This window comes from Lithobates pipiens, unplaced genomic scaffold (genome assembly GCF_037356315.1).
Source record: "Lithobates pipiens isolate NorthernLeopardFrog02 unplaced genomic scaffold, aLitPip1_a1.2 Scaffold_23, whole genome shotgun sequence".
Classification (NCBI taxonomy): domain Eukaryota; kingdom Metazoa; phylum Chordata; class Amphibia; order Anura; family Ranidae; genus Lithobates; species Lithobates pipiens.
This window is the reverse complement of record NW_027507785.1, coordinates 250,915,599-250,933,989: the sequence shown is the minus strand read 5'-3', so window position 1 is coordinate 250,933,989 and position 18,391 is coordinate 250,915,599. Positions and strand designations below refer to the sequence as shown.

Genomic DNA, 18,391 nt, shown 5'->3' with positions numbered 1-18,391 from the left:
CAACCTGATTCATATCAAAAGGAGGAGTGAAATCATCACGGCCATCTGGGATACGGGGCAGGGCTAGCTCAGTACAGATCTTTATCAAAGGCTGCACCTCCTCAAACAATGTATAACCCTGATCGACCAGGGAGTGAGCCAAACGCATAGCTGCAAACAACTGGTCACTAGACCATTCTTTCAAAACCTGGCGGCAATAATCACCACTCTCAGATGCCAGCAGAGAAAAATAAATGATCTCATCAGCATTCATGTTTGCAACCAAACTAAAGCAAATGGTTCCCCTGTGCAGCCACTTCTGGTCAGGAATGGCCTTGGTATTCTGTCATGAACCAGATGTGACCAGAACTGTGTGACTGCGACAAGTGAACCAGACACAAATAAGTGAAGGTAAATTTATTAAGCAAACGCATATAAATGTGAACACACCACCAATACAAACTAAGTGAACAAACTAACAACCAAACAGTGCAGATAAGCAAGTAAACCAGTATAATGTAACAAAAGGGAGAACCAGAATCATAGTCAAGCCAGGCCGGGGTCATAAATAGGAGGTAAGCAGAATAGGGGGACAAGGAGAGAGGGAACAGGTACAAGAGGCAGGATACAGGAAACAGGGATCGGGGATCAGGTAACAGGTAACAGGTATCAGGTATCAGGTAACAGGTATCAGGTAACAGGTAACAGGTAACAGGTAACAGGTAACAGGTATCAGGTATCAGGTATCAGGTATCAAACAAGCTGCAGGTCAGGGCTCAAGGACAATACCAAGGCGAAGTGTATATGAACTTGCCGGGTATTTATAATGGCTGCTGTCAGTCATGTGACGCCTGACTGCAGAGGGCAATACCTGCTCCATACTGCCAGGATCCCTCCGCTGGTGGACACCAGTACTGCGAACCAAAGATGACATAATTCCAGCAGGAGACACCTGCTGGTGGATCGCAGTACTGCATGCCAAATGATTGATATTACCAGCGGAGGGAACCTTTCCTGACAGGTACTCAGATTGGCTGTGACAGGTACTCAGGTACTCGGGTACTCAGATGGGCTGACAGGTACTCGGGTACTCAGATGGGCTGTGACAGGTACTCGAGTACTCAGATGGACTGTGACAGGTACTCGGGTACTCAGATGGGCTGGGACAGGTACTCGGCTACTCAGATGGGCTGACAGGTACTCAGGTACTCGGGTACTCAGATGGGCTGTGATGGGTGATGACAGGTACTTTGAACGGTGATGACAGATCCTCTTTATTGAGGGGGGGGGGGTAATCAGTGTGTGTTGGTGTGTACACTAGGCGGTAACGAGATGTTACCGCAATCTCCTCCTCACATACGATCAGTGTGTGAGGAGGAGAACCCGGTAACATCTCGTTACCGCGGTTTGTTTACATTCTGTGACCGGCTGTGATTGGACACAGATGGTCATGTGGTAAAGAGCCAATTTCATTGGCTCTTTACCGCAATCAGGGTTGGGCTGTGTCAGGGTGACAAGCCACATCCCCGATCGCCGCTCTGCACGTGCCCTAGGCACAGTATATGTGACCAGCTGTGATTGGATGGAGATGAAAATCCCACAGATCGGGGATGGGTTGTGTCCGGGAGGACACACCTCATCCACGATTGCCACGCTGTGGGTCCCCGGGGCCCGCAGGAGCGGCAAAATACCGAGGATGTCATATGATGCCCACCCAGGATGGGAGATCCCATCTGTGGGGGTCATTTGACTATGGCCCAGTATTGAAGTGGTTAAAGACTTGGATCTCTTGAAGGTTATTTCCAGGTAAGTTTTTAAATATTTTGATACAGTTGGATCAGCAAGTAATAAGTACCAATATTTTAGCATTTTGATCATGACTTGTTTTTGTTGTCCAGAGCCCCGGGAAATTAATCTTTCCCCACATTCGGATTTAGTAACTTTTTTGCCACTAATGAGTTGTACCCTGTCCTGATTCTTTGCTCAGTTATAGGCCTTTTTGAGGCATTTGTTGCTATAGCCTCTTTCTTGTAGGCAAGATTGTAACGGCGTGACCTCTTAAAATCAGCATCTCTGCTGCAATTTCATCTCAATCGCAAGTGCTGGCTATATGGAATACTCATAACCAGGGGTGATGGATGAGAGCTATTAGTGTGTAGAATAGAATCCCCTGCTGAGGATTTTCGAAATCATGTGGAACCAAGTCTACTATCAAGATCAACTGAACATCCAAGAAGCTCAGCATTTGTTCATGAAAATGAATAGTAAAATTTAGATTGAAGTTATTATAACTTTTAAAGTTTCAAAAAAAGCAAACAACTCATTTGGTCTACCTGTCCATATACTGTGGCTTGTCTATCACTCATAGAATGTTTCAGGATATCTAAATAGGTAATGTTAGACTGCAGTGATGAGAATTACAACAGAGTAGGTGGTTTGATGACTGCCTAAAAAATAAAACAAATGGAGACAAAAAATCAAAGGACTTCTAAGCTGCAATATATTACATTTTTCTTTTTTTTATTTAGATAACTAATTGACCTAATTCTTCTTTTTTTTTATTGCTATTTATAAAGTTATGATTTTGCTGAGTTGTGTTTATACACTGGCTTCACATCAAGGAAATAATTGCATTTTTTTAAAACTATAATCCATTACAGGAAAACCCAGAGGATGGCAGAGCAAGTATTTATAAAACTGTCATTATCAACACTTCCAAGGAAATGATGTCTTATAGTGATTTTCCAATTCCAGATGATTTTCCAAACTACATGCACAACTCTAAGATATTAATATATTTCAAAATGTATGCAGAACACTTTCAGCTGACACAGTATATCCAGTTCAAGGTAAGCTTGCTAGGGATTATTGTTATATAGTACATGTCATTAGTAGTACAGTCCTCTACTGTAACATAGGGGTTGATTTACTAAAACTAGAGAGTGCAAATGTGGCGTGGTTCTGCAGAGAAAGCAATCTGCTTCTAGGTTTTATTGTTAAAGCTTAAAGGAGAAGTACAACCAAAGCTCGTGTGGAGGGAACAGTTTGACCCGGGCATAAGTTTGGGCCGAACATTTGCCTGTTCAGCTATTCACCAAACACTCAAATTTGCAGGGTGTTCGCTGGGTGTTCGCCCCGACGAACACACTGCAATGCATTGAGCGCTACACAGTGCATAACAGTAAGCTGGTTGTTAAGAAGCAGGTTCGGAAATCCGGCCACAGCGTACTCAACAACCAAGGAGTTATCAGCTGTCAAGGGGTTTCCCCGCTGACAGCTGAACAATATAAAAAAAAGTAGCAGTAAATAAAAAAAAAGAAATGCTGTGAGGTCGCCCCCCCAGTCCATACTAGGTCCTTCAGGAGGGCTTATTGCCATTAAAATGGGGCCCCCAGATCCCAACTCCCCCCCCCGCTATGTGAATGGGTATCGAATATATAGTACCCCTACCCATTCGCCAAAAAACACAAATGGCACAATTGCCTCCTCTGTGCTTTGACATTTCTTATATAGACAAGGGATGGGGCCACCTGGTTACATCACCTGGTGGCACCACCCATTCTGCCCAACACGCACCAGTCCAAGAGATGTCAGAAGGGGGTGATCACCTACCTAGACTGATGTGCAATTGGTTCTTTACACTTGTATTACACGTATGTTGCATTACATTTGACCTGGTAGGATGGTTGCTCTTTCTTGTAAAAGAAAGGAGAAAATGGCACAAGAAATTATGTAATGTGGTTAGGTAATGGCCCAGCTATTAAAAATATGGGAGCATATGACGTTCAGGTGGTTCATGTAAGGTGAAGTAGTCCGTTTGGATCAGTGGTTCTCAACTCCTGTCCTCAGGACCCACTAACAGGCCAGATTTTAAGTATTACCTTGGGGAGATGCAGACTAGAATACTGCAATCACTGAGCAACAAATGATATCACCTGTGATGTATTTCAGTTATGTTGCAAACATGGCCCGTTAGTGGGTCCTGAGGTGTACAGAACTACTGGGAATGGTTTTACAGATATAAATATTTTTTTAACTAAAAACGTACTGGTGATAGGTGATTAAACACAGTAAATTTACAAATGTAATAATGATAATGAATTAATATAAAAAATATTGAAATGATTGCTCCTTGGAACTGCAGTCCAAAATAAAGAGTTAAGAATAACTACCATTTTCATCAACTGCCAGTGTGGTATTTACATAAACTGAATTAAATACGTTAAAAAATTAATCACAAATACATAAAATAAAAGGACAATCCATTATCATAAAGGGCATTACCTAAAGAGCTTAGTGTTTGCACACAGTACCCAAAAAAGACCAAAAGATGGAGCCAGGTCACTCTTATTATTCCAATAATCACATTTCTAGGCAGCAAAGTATACAGTTTATAAAAAGATTATTCTGATTCAAGAATATAAACAAAGAAAAGGAAAACTGTCTGAAAAGAAGAATATTCAACAGGGAAGGATAAAACAAAAGAAAAAAAGGAAAGAAATTGACTTGATCCAAAAATGTTATATATGTACTTATGTACGCATGAAATCATATGGCGCAATAAAATGGCCCGCATTAGTCTGTTCACACTGCAATTTGAAAAGGATCAGGGAGGTCTAGCGGTCAGTGAGATTTCCAACAGTTAATCTGGTGAAAACTCTATGGTCATATATTAGAACTACTTTGCATATACACGGTTTTTGCCCCTATGCCCCTATATGGTGTAATTTGCATTACACAGAACTCCTTAAATTACAAGACTTCCAGGGCTGGGAAAGAGCAGGCATTTTGCATATCTCCCATTTATATAACGGTACAATACTTAAATCATTTGTAGTGTTACAAACAGAGTTTGCCCTCCCTCAGAACCAGTTTTTTTTAATTCTTACAACTCAGACATGCTATACGGTCAGAGGCTAGAATCTCCCTATTCTCCCCCATTGACCACCCCTTGATGTCAGATGTTTTTCTTGAAAGGGATAAGAAAGGGATGATCTCTAGGGTATATTCTGCATTGCTACACTCCACACATGGCGCTTTCACACTCCCACCAGTTTCTGTTACACAGAGCTTATAGAAAACTGGTACAGCTTCATAAATGGGGGAAAAGAAATTCACCATTGTGCCCAAAATGTATCAGAGATTATGGTGACCTGTTGCATATGGTATGGAGCTGTCCAAAGTTATTTAGATATTGGCAATATGTTATCTCTAATATTTCACAAGTCTTTCAGTTTCCTTTAGCAAACAATCCCATTATTTGTTTACTGGGTGCCTTGGAGTGGACACACTTATGCCAAATAGTCACACAACAATACTGAGGCTTTTATATATTGGCTGTAAGTTGATAGCTAGATATTGGATTTCTCCTCAGGTGCCAAGTGGGAAACAATGGGTGGAAAGAGTCAACAATAAAAGGAGGATGAGCTGGCGCAAAGGACCAATCACAGTAAAGTCTCTTTTTTCAGTAAAAAGAAGGTGGGGGGGGGGGGAATAAAGGGTTAAAATAAATTGTCCAAAAAATATATGTCAATATATTAATAGTCACTAAAAGTTCAAGTTCAATGCACCAGTGGCAGCAACAATCTTGAGAGGAGAAGCACCACTCTTTAAAATATATAATGCAAAGAAAGGAGAAAGGCTCCAAAACTAAGTGCAGGATGTATAAAAAACGTTTAATATAATATAATCACACAGCCAAATGGCTACTCACAAAAAGCTGGTTGTAATCAGGCACATCTATAGAGTAAAGGTTGAGGTATCCAGAGTCACTGGTCCACGGAAAAGTGGGGATGATTCTCCTGAAGAGTCCTCCCCTGGGGTTCTTCAGTTGCTGGGTCTCTCCCTTCAGATGAGTCGGCACCGAACCACCCTTGGATCAATAGGCCCCGAAATCCACTTGGGCCTGTCCCTGCAGTTGCGTTGCCTCGGGCCAGCCAGCCCAGAGACTCGAAATGCATGGTTCCGCACCCCAGGCCAAGAGGGCCATGGGGCTGGGTCAGGAGGACCACCAGAACCGAACAGACAGAAAATAATCTCTGGCCCCAGAACCCCAAAGCAAGTGATGTCGGTACCTTAAATACCAACTCCCAGAATGCACATCAGGAGAACACTACCACTGGGCTGGTTCCGAGAGAGCAGTGGCATTCAATACACCCAGCTAAACTGCGTTCTCACACTTGCCAGCGGTGACAGCGACACCTGCGGTCAAGGAGAACCCAGTGCAACCCAGCTGGACTGGTACTGAAACCAGAAATTTAGAAAATTAACCCCAAAACCCAATTGTGGTTTCAGGAAAATTAACTTTGACAAAAAACATAGCGCCTGCTCGTCAGGAGTCAGCGCTACATAAACAACTCTTAAGTAATATAACTTCAATATACAATCTTCTTATCATCAATTTTATAATTTCACATATTCATGAGGAAACAATGGATATTGTAAAACACGTCTTCTGATTGGTCGTTACGCCATTTCCAGTCTACAGAGCTTGCGTTCCACGCTGAGGCGCACTTCCGGCTTCTCGGAGCGGCGGACGCTACAAACCACTACAACCAAAGTATTCGCAAGGCGGCAAATTTAAAAACAACTACAGAGGTTGTACTGCCATACCCCTTCTTCTCTTGGGCTCACCAGCGATGTGTCATCTCCGCTTCTCCGTGTATCAGTGGCTCTGGATACCTCCACCTTTACTCTATAGATATGCCTGATTACAGCCAGCTTTTTGTGAGAAGTCATTTGGCTGTATGATTTTATTATATTAAACGTTTTTTATACATACTACACTTAGTTTTGGTGAACTTCTCCTTTCTTTGGAAAGAGTCAACAACACGTTAATAAGTGAAAAAATCACCTATCACTATAGAAATAATGTGGTTAAAAAATTGTATTCAATGTGGAAGCCATGGCTAGACATTCCTGGCCTGGCCCTACATCAACTGGTGAAAGAGAATATGGCAATTAGGTTTTGTTTGTGCTTTTTCTTTTTTTTTTCCATCTATTATATGATAGCCACAGAAATCTGTTTACTGATCTAGTAATAACTGTAAGTGGGATGTACAATTTCGAAGTGTATGTACCATTACATTTATAATTATTCTCCTTGATGTACTGCAACATGCTGGTAAGTTTTTGTGCTTTACCCACAACATCTCATAATACGCTGTCGTAATATGTTGTATATGTACTTAAAATGTTTGTAGATCAGTGGTTTATTTCAATAAACTTTCTTTTCCCATTTCCTGTAAAACGCTTATGACTATGGGTAACATTCCTACAAGTTAATCACTTATTTTTTTGGAATTAAAACATGTCCATAAGGTTTTCAAACCTGTTCCCAGGTCTAGCTATAAGTTTTTTTTGCAAGTGGATTATTTACTAGGCTTAATTTTGTTCTCGATGTTGGGGGGGGCTTTTCTATCAGAAAATGTTGATTTTTCCATGATGGTGGGAGTGCTGCTGTAAGATTTTCCATCCTATGGAACTGATAATGGTATTCAACAAACCTGGTTGTAGGACCTTCACTTTCTTTATTCTTGACACTTGTTGAGGCCAAATACACTAAAACAACCATATTAACTAGCTCTGATAGATGGCCTTTGTCTGAATTTTTTTACGGGTCTCACTTTTTGGCACATAATCCTCCTCGCTAGTACGATTTTGTCTCAGTCTGCAAAACTGACCCTTGGAGACGTTGCTTATCCACCTGGGATGGTGTCAACTGGTATAGTACAAGTATGCATTACCAGCGTCGGCTTGAAACTTTTTTTGTTATGATGGTATCATTCATATGACTTAACTCCAACTCTAGGAAGATGTAAAGATGTATTATTAAAGACAGAGGTAAAACAAATGTGTTCCTTTTAAAATGAGCTACAAATGTGCTGATAATTACAAAACATTTTACAATATTTGGTCCTTGTGGATAGACTTCACCTCCTCTGACTTGTACAAACAAGGAATTTAATGATTTAATGATTTAATGAATTTAATGATATATTATATATATATTAGCCCGTATAGCTGAGACCTTATTACAATCTTTACCATGAGACCGGTTGACTGGGGATTAGTTGAGTTGTATATTGGTTCTTATTTTTTTTTTCTTCATGGGAGATGGGGAGGGTTTCTTGCCCTCCCCTACACCAGAATACATTTTTTCCCCTATTTATTTTATTTCCTTTCCCTTCCTACTTTCGCATGCAGTGTTTGCTCTCCTTGGGGAGAATACGAGGAGGCCTGAGTCCCGGCCTCTCCAGCAAACTTTACAGAGCCCTCATCTCCCATGTCTGTACACAGTGGCAGGCCTTTCATTAGATTGTATATATCTCAAAGCACTGTTTAATTGAATATTCTGAAGCTTCATTTTTGGAAATGTCTGTATGTTTTTTATTGAGAATATGAACGATCAAGGGGTTAACTTTGTCCCTAGGTGTGTTCTAACTGTGGGGGGATGGGACTGTCTAGGAAGAGAGAGAGATCAGTGTTCATACTTAGTAAGAACACGCAATCTGTCTCTACTCCCCTGAAAGGACCGGGATTTGTGTGTTTACACACACAGATCCCGGTACTCGCTCTGTCACGCACGATCGCGGGTGCCCGGCGGTCATCGCGGCTGCTGGGCACTCGCATCGGCTCCGGATACACGCTGCAGCACACACGCGACCCTAGTGCCCAAAAGGCGAAGCGACGTAAGGTAACGTTGATTTGCACGGCCGAGCCAACCTCCTGCAGTGAAACTGCAGCGGCTGGTCCAGAAGTGGTTAAAAAAAAAGTTTTAGTACTACACTTAGATGGGTGCCCTCTGTTGTTCTGTGCTCTTTCCTGTATGATGTTTTAAAATACTACTTTTTAAGTGAAGTGGTAATTTTTGTCATTTTAATTAACTCTATCACATTACAATTTTAGACCAACGTGCTAAGTGTTTCAAAACGGCCAGACTTTGCCACCACTGGACAGTGGGATGTCACAACTGAAAAAGATGGCAAGCAGGAAACAGCCATCTTTGATGCTGTACTTGTTTGTAGTGGCCATCACACAGATGCCCATCTCCCTCTGGACTCATTCCCAGGTCAGTTTCAATATTTCATTGCACATTTTTAGTGCAGCTAAAGCTTCTAATGCAACATCATTCATTATTGCAAAGGGCAAGCTATGTTACAATTTATTAAATGTGCTGTTTGAAAATGACCACCTTTTAGGCATTCATAAAAAAACACAATTATAGTCAAAACTGCCTAATAAATATGATGATGGCATACATTTTTTATTTGGCTTATTTATTATTAAAGCAAAACATAAGTGGTAATGTGCAAAATGCAGTAACTAATATCATTCAGTCAGATATTATTTTATATAACATTAGTAGTCTAAAATGTGACCAGCAGCTAAATATTTTTACAGTCTCCATTGTTCTGCATAACATATTTTGGTGCTGTTTTTGTACTAAGGTGTTAGAAGGGCCAGCTGGCTATAAAGGTTCATGCCTAATACTATGTAAGAGATACACATTTGGAACATAAGTAGCCTTTTCTCATGTGTATATAAAGCATAACTAATTCTAAAGCCTAGTACACGTGGGCCGAATGTTGGGTGGCATCGGCCAGTGTGTATGGCATAGCGGTCCCACTGAAGCTGGACGTTCAGCCTGCTTCTGTCTAAGGACCATGACCAAAAAAGGTCTGCTGATCGGTTCCTGATCAGCACTTTCAGCCAGTGGCTGCGAGCGCTGACCGTAGTGTCCTGGCGGGGGGGGGGGGGCGCTGACCAGAGTGTACTGGCATCCCCCTGTCAGAGCACAATAGAACAGCAAGGGATATCTCTGTAACAATATCAGATAGCTAGTAGAACAGCTGCTCCCGAGCTGTCAGGTTTCTTTTTGTTCAGCCTGCTGGGTTGAACACACAAAAACAAAAAACAGTAATGTGTACTAGGCTTAAATGTGTATACTGTCCATCACTCTCACTGCAGTGCTAGATGGCTTCGTGGCAGTTGTTGACCACAAACACACAACCATCGTCCCATCATACAGACCTTTCACCTTCCAAACCTCTCTACCACTAAAGAAAAAGTCCTTTTGTCTTCTGTCTGACAATGACCCGTAGTGAATAGTAAACTGAAGAAATAGTCCACTAATCATACATTTATTTGTATTAGCAAGGATACCTAGGCCTTTCTCCGCAGCCCTCCTCAAACTGTGCATAAACAACAATACACCTACCCAGAACCTTCAACAGATCATTCAAGAATTTTTCAAGTTCTATTCAAAACTCTATAGCCTGACAGATCCTTTTCCTAAAGACAGAGCTACCTGATAACCCATTTTTGCCCACATCAAAGGAAGAAGATACAGAATTATTGGAGGATGGCTTTTCAAAGGAAGAGGTAAAGATGTCCATTAAACAGCTGAATCTCTTTCCAGGGCACTTCGTTCTGATGGATTTTCTGGACATTACTACAAAAAAATATATGGACTTTATAGTCCCACATCTTTGCACATTTGTTAATAATCTTAGGAATGACCTGCCTCCACATGAAAACATGGTGTACAATCAAGTCATTCCAAAACTGGGTAAAGGCCAACATCTTTAAGCCCTGTAGATTAAAAAATTCTGACCTTTCTATGTCCTTAAAGTCCTTTCTATGAGCATAAATTCCTTTTTATTGCAGTATATCCACCCAGCTCAGGTGAGATTTGTCCCCAGTCGGCAAGCTCCCAATCAAACGAGATAGTCAACATCATTTCAGCTATGCACTCCAGTTGGGATGTGGGTGGGATTAGACATTGCATGCTTCTTTCTTTAGACCCGCAGAAGGCCTTTAATTCCATTTCTTGGGACTAGCTTTTTTTATACTCTTGAGAGGTATGGGGTTGGTACTGTATCATATTGTATGTGGGAGTCAAGAGCACAAATGCACATCATTTGCAGATGATATCCTCATGATTATATCCTCTTCAATTGTCTCCATCCCTAATTTGTTTGGTACACTGAACCACTTTAATCATATATGAGGCCTTAAAGTGAACAATTCTGAATCTCCAGCACTAAAACCTATCATTTGATGATCTTACCCTCTGCAAAGTTGAGAGGAATTTTCCATTTACTTGAAAATCTGATACCCTTCCTTACCTAGGCATTTATTTGACTTCCCCTTTACAGACCTTATATCTGAAAACTTTCCCACCTCTTTATAAACAAATTGCCAGAGGATATGGATAGATGGTGGGGGAACCCTCCCATCCCTGATGAATATCCTTCTAGAATTTTATAGTTGTTTAGATTCCTCCCCGTTGCAATTTCTATTGACCTCAACATCTTCCAATATAAATTGCTCAGATTTATATGGGGTGCCAAAACACCACAATCTCCACAATCCAGCCTTTTGTCCAGGTCTTACCCCTATAGACTTTTTTGTGGTGGACCAATAACGGTTTCTTACATATACCAGATCTATACAACGAATGCAGAATTTTACAGAGATCATTCTTATAAGAGAAATTCCAACTTCCTACAAAAGAATTTTACCACTATACTAAGCTAAGCTAACATTTTTTTTTGCATACTGTACCTTGGTACGTCATTCACATTTTTTGTGACTATGTCGCCCATGGAATACATCTGCAAACATTTTGATAAGATGACAATCCATATTTCGGTTATATATGGTTTAACTTGACACCCCTTACAGTGTCATATATGAAAGAATTGGAGGTAGATTTGGGTGGAGAACTGGATATTGGTGATTGGTGCAGGTTGGCCCTTAACTCCTCTGCATCATACATAAATACCTCCATTACTGAAGTGAACAATAAGGTGCTTCCTCAATGGTATCTAATTCCTGTAAGAAGCTACAGTCTCGGGAACCTCTTTGAATTTCTTTAGGGGATGTGGGCAAAAAGGCACAGAATTCCACATTTGGTGGACATGCCCAACGGTCAAAAGATTGTGGATCCACAATACAATTTCATATGCTCATTGACCCAAATCAACCTTAAAGTGATTATAAAGTAAAAATGGTATTTATTTATTTTTAATAAAATAATAAGTAGGTTAATACTTATCTGCTCTGTGCAACAGTATTGCACATAGCTGCCCCCTGCCTACTCTTCTGGCTTTCTTGGCTCTTTCTCTGTCTGCCCTCATAGTGAGCCGCTTGCTAGGGGGAAGACATGGGGCTCTCCTGCTAACTGGATTTGACTGAAAGCAGGAGAAGCCAATGGCACAGCGCTGGATTGATACAGAAGTCAGGTAAGATTGGGGGGGGGGGGGGGCACAGTGGTAGTCTTTTTACCCTAATGCAGAGAATGCCAATTGCCTTTATTTGAAAAAATGTGGGACAACTTGGATAGAGTATATTTCGGAAGATAACCATTAATGCCTTTGAGAAGAACAAGATGGACAAAAGGGAAACCAAACTGGTTTGCCTCATCTTTAGGCTTTCTATTTTGATTTTATTTTCCTTCTTTAACTCTTCTTGTACTTGATTCTGTGGACCGATTTTGGTCATTTACTTACAGTTGGGTCCAGAGATATGTTTAGTAGAATGTATCCATTGCTGGTCAGCCAGGAGGACATTATGTCATGGTTATGTAACCATAGACTTCCTTCCAGTATACTTTGTTATATTTGAGCAGATTAATATAACCTGTTTTCTTGTGTAACAATCATTATAGCACATAGATAAATGTTATATGTGCTCTTTGTATGCAACCCGAAACTTTGGAAAACATGTTTGTTTTCTTTCCTTTATAAATGTCTGTATTTCAGACAATAAAAATATTGAAAGAAAAAAGGAATCCAAAAGCTAATGGCAGTGTTTAAAAGGGTTGTATAATATAGTTTAAAAACATGTCACCAAAATTACTCTTCCAAGCGTTTTATCTAACATAACTTTCATTAGGGACCAGTAAAGCTGGCCATAACCCTCCATCAATACAAACATGGTGGATGGAGGAATCCCACCCCGGCCCCGTGGGTACTTTGCATTCTGATAGTGGGACTCGCTGCTGTCAAAATACACAATTTCCAGCATGTCTCTCAAGTTGATACAGCAAAAATTGCATAACACAAACACTGAAACACACATGCAGAGTGGAACTACAAGAACTGAAATATAATGGGAAAAGGGCATAGAGGAAAGCAAGGCCTGGGGCGGGGGAGCTGGATGGCAGAGAGAATGTGGGTCAGGAAGCTCACAGGTGATGTAGAATCAGGCAGGTTCAGGATAGAAGCAGAAATGAGTACACAGACAAAACGCTGAGGCACTAAGTGAATGAATAGTGCAAGGTGGGGTTAAATAGTCTCCCAGCAGCCAGCTTCAGGTGGTGACTAATCACTATTCTCAGTTGACTGTTTGGAGTCACCCAGTGGGGGATACTGAAATTACACTATTCTAGTCCAGAGACCAGAGTACCCCCAAGCAGCTGTTTTGTATGCTCCTCCTCCAGGTAGTCACAAGAGCAACTATCTCATTTGTTAACAAATGTATTGGATGCTAATATCACAGTTTAGGTGTGAGACATATAGCTGAATCAGCATTCATGATATTCTCATTACATTTGTAAATTACATCATAAATATACATGATGATCTTGTGGTTGCATCGCTGATATACAGATCTAGATACACAGTAAATACCTTTGCCAATGACATTTGACGGTTTTAGAAAACAAAGGATGCCATACTGTACATACAGTGAACACTGGGCACTGATTTTCAATAAAAAAAAAAATTAAAAAAGCTGCATGACTATTTTACAATTTTTTTGTGGATTTTTAAAGAGCTGTAAACCAATAATTATAATATCTATTTGTAACAGGTATCCAAAACTTTAAAGGGCGCTACATTCACAGTCGGGATTACAAGAACCCTGAAGAATTTTCCGGTAAAAGAGTGATAGTAATTGGTATTGGAAACTCTGGTGGTGACATTGCTGTGGAGCTCAGCAGGACAGCATCTCAGGTATGATTAAATGCACTAACATAAAAATCAAAACCATACTGAGCAAAAGGTCATGGAATGCCAATATCCTATGTTTGTGTATTGAACACCTAATGAAAGACAACAGTGAGACCCCTTTACACTGGTGCACTTTTCCAGGGCAACCAAAGCACATGAAAACTGTTACTATGTAACTATTCACACAGTAGGTGTACTGGACTTTAACAAGTTGATGCTATACTTCGGTTAAGTTTTTTAAAGGGACCTTCCATTGTAAGTCAATAGGAATGCATTAAAAGCACATCAGTGTGAAAGGGCCCTTATAAAGGAAACCTTTTCTTAAGCAAGCTTTGAGGTTGCCATTGCTACTTTTCTCTCTGCAAATCCTATTTGTTTAACTGTAATTTTCACACTTTGGCTTACCTACTTTGTGCCACTGATGTGGAATGAGTATGCAAACAAAGACTTCCAACTTTACCGTGACTTTCTTTATATGCATATGTGTTGTGGGTCTGTGACTCAAAGTATTGAAGTAAATGGATCATCCTAATAGCCAGGCAACGGGTATCTTTAGAAGGAGGTCAGCAATGACAGGCTCCCTGTTTCTATCTGCAAAGGTTTACTATAAAAATGTTTTTCTTCAAGCTTTTAAAAATCCCTTTTTGTGCCCCACCCTCAGATACTAGGCCTCTAATGTTTGTTAGCCTAAGCGGATACAATAAAGAGGATTACTTATTTCACTCCCCCAGCAGCTTTTGCTTTGCTTTCCCTCACTCCTGACGACGAGGAACAGCATTGTGGGACCGGTTGTCCAGAATTATACATTTTCCCTGCCCCCTATACTAAACATGCAGTAGAGCATGTTAGAGGGTGTCAAACTCAATTTCTTCACAGGCAGCATCGGGATTGGGATTGCCCTCAAAGGGCTGTGCAGATTTTAGGCATGTGCTATGTATGGAATGTAATGTTTAGGGGTGCTACACACAGTAGAGTTCAGAAGTGCATAATGTACAGAGTGCAAAGTTCAGGAGTATGCGGCATACAAAGTGCGGGGTTGAGGAGTGTGCTACATACAGAGTGCAGGGTTTAGGGGTGTGCTTTGCACAGTTTGCAGGGTTCAGCTTTCTTTCACAGGCTGTCCAAATCACACTTCCACCCCTGATCTTTGATTTTGATCTTTGCATTCTCCCCCATCTCCACACATCTCCCTCCTCATCCACCCCTCCAAAGGTTTCCTCGCATCTCACCTATCCAGCCTGGCTCTAGTACCTCCTAGGAAGTGTAGGTGGCTCCACCTCTCTCTCACTTGCAGGGAGATCATTGGTCGGCATCTGTCCCCACCGTAAGTGCATGCAGGGCAGACAGGGATCTGTGAGAGCTGCGAGCCGCCGAGAGGAAAGCTGTCCTTGTAAACACAGAGGCTTTTTTTTTTTTTGTAAGTAACAGTGGTGAACAGGGAGTGGAGATTGAGAGCCGGAGGTGGCGAAACTGAGTTCCTCCACGTTTCAGCTGAAAAAAAGCCCTAGGTGCAAGGGCCTCATGAAATGGCCTTGGGTTTGACACGTGTGCAGTAGAGGATTACTATCTGGGGAAGGGGGATGGGGAAGCTACAAGAATGGTATTTTTTAGTTGACTAGTGTTTAGCTTTAACCACTTTCAGACCGGACCAATTTGCTGGTCAAAGACCAGACCACTTTTTGCGATTCGGCACTGCGTCGCTTTAACTGACAATTGCGCGGTCGTGCAACGTGGCTCCCAAACAAAATTGACGTCCTTTTTTTCCCACAAATAGAGCTTTCTTTTGGTGGTATTTGATCACCCCTGTGGTTTTTATTTTTTGCGCTATAAACAAAAATAGAGCGACAATTTAAAAAAAAACGCATTATTTTTTACTTTTTGTTATAATAAATATCCCCCAAAAATATATAAAAAAACATTTTTCTCCCCCAGTTTAGGCCGATACGTATTCTTCTACATATTTTTGGTAAAAAAATCGCAATAAGCGATTATTGATTGGTTTGCGCAAAAGTTATAGCGTTTACAAAATAGGGATGGTTTTATAGCATTTTTATTAATAATTTTTTATTATTTTTTTTTACTAGTAATGGCGGCGATCAGCGATTTTTATTGTGACTGCGACATTGTGGGGGACCCATCGGACATTTTTGACACATTTTTGGGACCATTGTCATTTATACAGTAATCACTGCTATATAAATGCAGTGATTCCTGTGTAAATGACACTGGCAGTGAAGGGGTTAACCAGTGGGTGGCAGTGTAGGGGTTAAGTGTTCCTAGGGGTGTGTTACTAACTGTGGGGGGGATGGGCTTTCATTTGATCTCTGCTCCAATCACATGGAGCAGAGATCAGCGTCACTAGTTGCTAGGCAGAATAGAGAAATGCTGTTTACTCGGCATTTCCTCCATTCGGCCGCTCCGTGAGACGATCGCGGGGATGCCCGCGGCGATCGAGTCCGCGGGTCCCGCGACCAGACTCACGGGGGTCCCGACCAGCGCGGGAGCGCGCCGCCGGCGGCGCGCTCCCGATGGCAGGGCGGCATTGAATATTGGACGTACCTGTACGCCAATATGCCTGCCCGTGCCATTCTGTCAACGTACATCGTCGTGCGCTGGTCGGGAAGTGGTTAAAGCAGTATTAAATGCAAAACAAAAATATAATCTATTGCAGCTTAACAATCATTAGATGTGATGGCTGCATTCATTTTCTTTTTCAGACTTTTTTCCCTTTGTTGTCTGGTGATCTGGCTAGTACACATCTCCTGTATTAGAGTCCCCCCTCCTTCAATAGAGGATGGGAGAGGAGTTAGATAAACAAAGAGTATGACCAACTCACGGTTCCAGGAGAGGTAAGGGGGATGCAGATCAGACAGGGAGAGTGGTCCTCCAGTTCCGGGCGGTTCATGGTGTCAATACACAGAGGATACGGATCTAGGCATGGGCCGGGCCGGCCGCGCTGTGGTGTTCCAGCCAGGAGAGAACAGCCTGTGGGTCCACGAAAAATTGTGCCTTACCATCTCTCACCAAGTGGAGCCATGCTGGGAAGAGCATCGCATACCGCAAGTGGTGCACATGAAGCTGCCGCTTCACCCCAGTGAATCTTACTCTTTTTTTCTGGACTTTAGCCGAAAAGTTCGGGAACACCGCCACAGACATTTTGTCGATGGGCATATTACCTCTTTCTTGGGTAAGCCTGAGGATGGCATATCGGTCGCGGTAATTTAGGAACTTGCAATGAAGGTTTGCAGCGGGCCTCCAGCAGGTGGGAGTTTTGTGGCAAGGCAGTGAGCACACTCCACCACAAATGTGGAGGAAAAGGCCTCCCTGCCGTAGGTCTAAATTAGCAGATTTTCCAGGTATGTGGGGGGGTCCGCACCCTCAGACCTCTCGGGGAGCCTCAGGAAGCGCAGGTTACAGATCTCCAGAGGCGGTTCTCCATGTCATCCTGTTTGGAGAGAACCACGTTCAGTTGATATTGCAGTTGTTCAGTGGTGACCTGAAGTGGATGCAGGTCTTCCTCCATGTGGCTGACCCAGTGTTCGGTTTTCGGACACCCGTTCTCATAGCTAGTGGATATCCTGCCTGATTAAGGAGATGTTTACCTTCACCTCCTCAATCCTGGAGATGAGGGTGGATTGGCACAAGGAGATGGCTTCCAGTACTCTGGTGGTATCGCTGGAGCTCTGATCGTCCTCCTCGGGGAGCGGGGAGGCGCCATCTTGCTCCCCCGGATCCCGCTCCCCGTGGCGGTATTTGTCTAACTTGGCAATGGCACCGGTTCTTTTAGAGGAAGACATGTTGGCTCAGGCTCTTGATTTATTTATGTAGCTAATGGGACAGTCAAGTCTTTCCAAACTCTCAATGTCAATTTCACTTTGCCCAACCACATGTTTTTCCTTTATCTCCAACTTCGGCATGCTCTTAACACACAGTTTAGGGAATCCATCCCAACTCTCGAAATCCCACAGCTGTTGGATATCGTTCTGGGTAGGTACCCCAAAAAACGAATTTTTCATATCTATACTTACCTCATGAAACCCGCAGCTACCGCCACCGCCTATCAACTGAAATCTCGAAGGGAGACTGATCTGGGCGATGTGTCGGAGGAGGACTGGGAGGAGGCCCTCGCTAACTGTAAATCCGTATACCCTAAGCTTTCTGACCGCCTCACCCACCTATACATTCTTCATATATCATACTTGATGCCCTACCGCATTTCTAAATATAGACCTGGACATAACCCTAACTGCCCCAGCTGCAATTACCCTAAGGGCCGGTTCACACAGGGGGCGATGCGAGGCGACACGACTTGCCTTGCCGCGACCTGCCGCGACCTCAGCGGCGACTTGCAAATGACTTCTGTATAGAAGTCAATGCAAGTCGCCCCGAGGTCGCCCAAAAGTAGTACAGGAACCTTTTTTCTGAGTCGGAGCGACTCGTGTCGCTCCTCTTAG

At 42.3% G+C, this 18,391-nt stretch overlaps 1 protein-coding gene across 1 annotated transcript in view; it reads left to right on the top strand.

Annotated features, from left to right (window-relative positions):
* The window catches only part of LOC143928260 (flavin-containing monooxygenase 5-like), a 94,596-nt gene that overhangs the window by 27,312 nt on the left and 48,893 nt on the right, over positions 1 to 18,391 (top strand). The window contains exons 3-5 of the mRNA XM_077453023.1: positions 2,640 to 2,828; positions 8,887 to 9,049; positions 13,798 to 13,940. Coding sequence (XP_077309149.1) covers positions 2,640 to 2,828; positions 8,887 to 9,049; positions 13,798 to 13,940 — 495 coding nt within the window. The remainder of the gene's footprint in view (positions 1 to 2,639; positions 2,829 to 8,886; positions 9,050 to 13,797; positions 13,941 to 18,391) is intronic.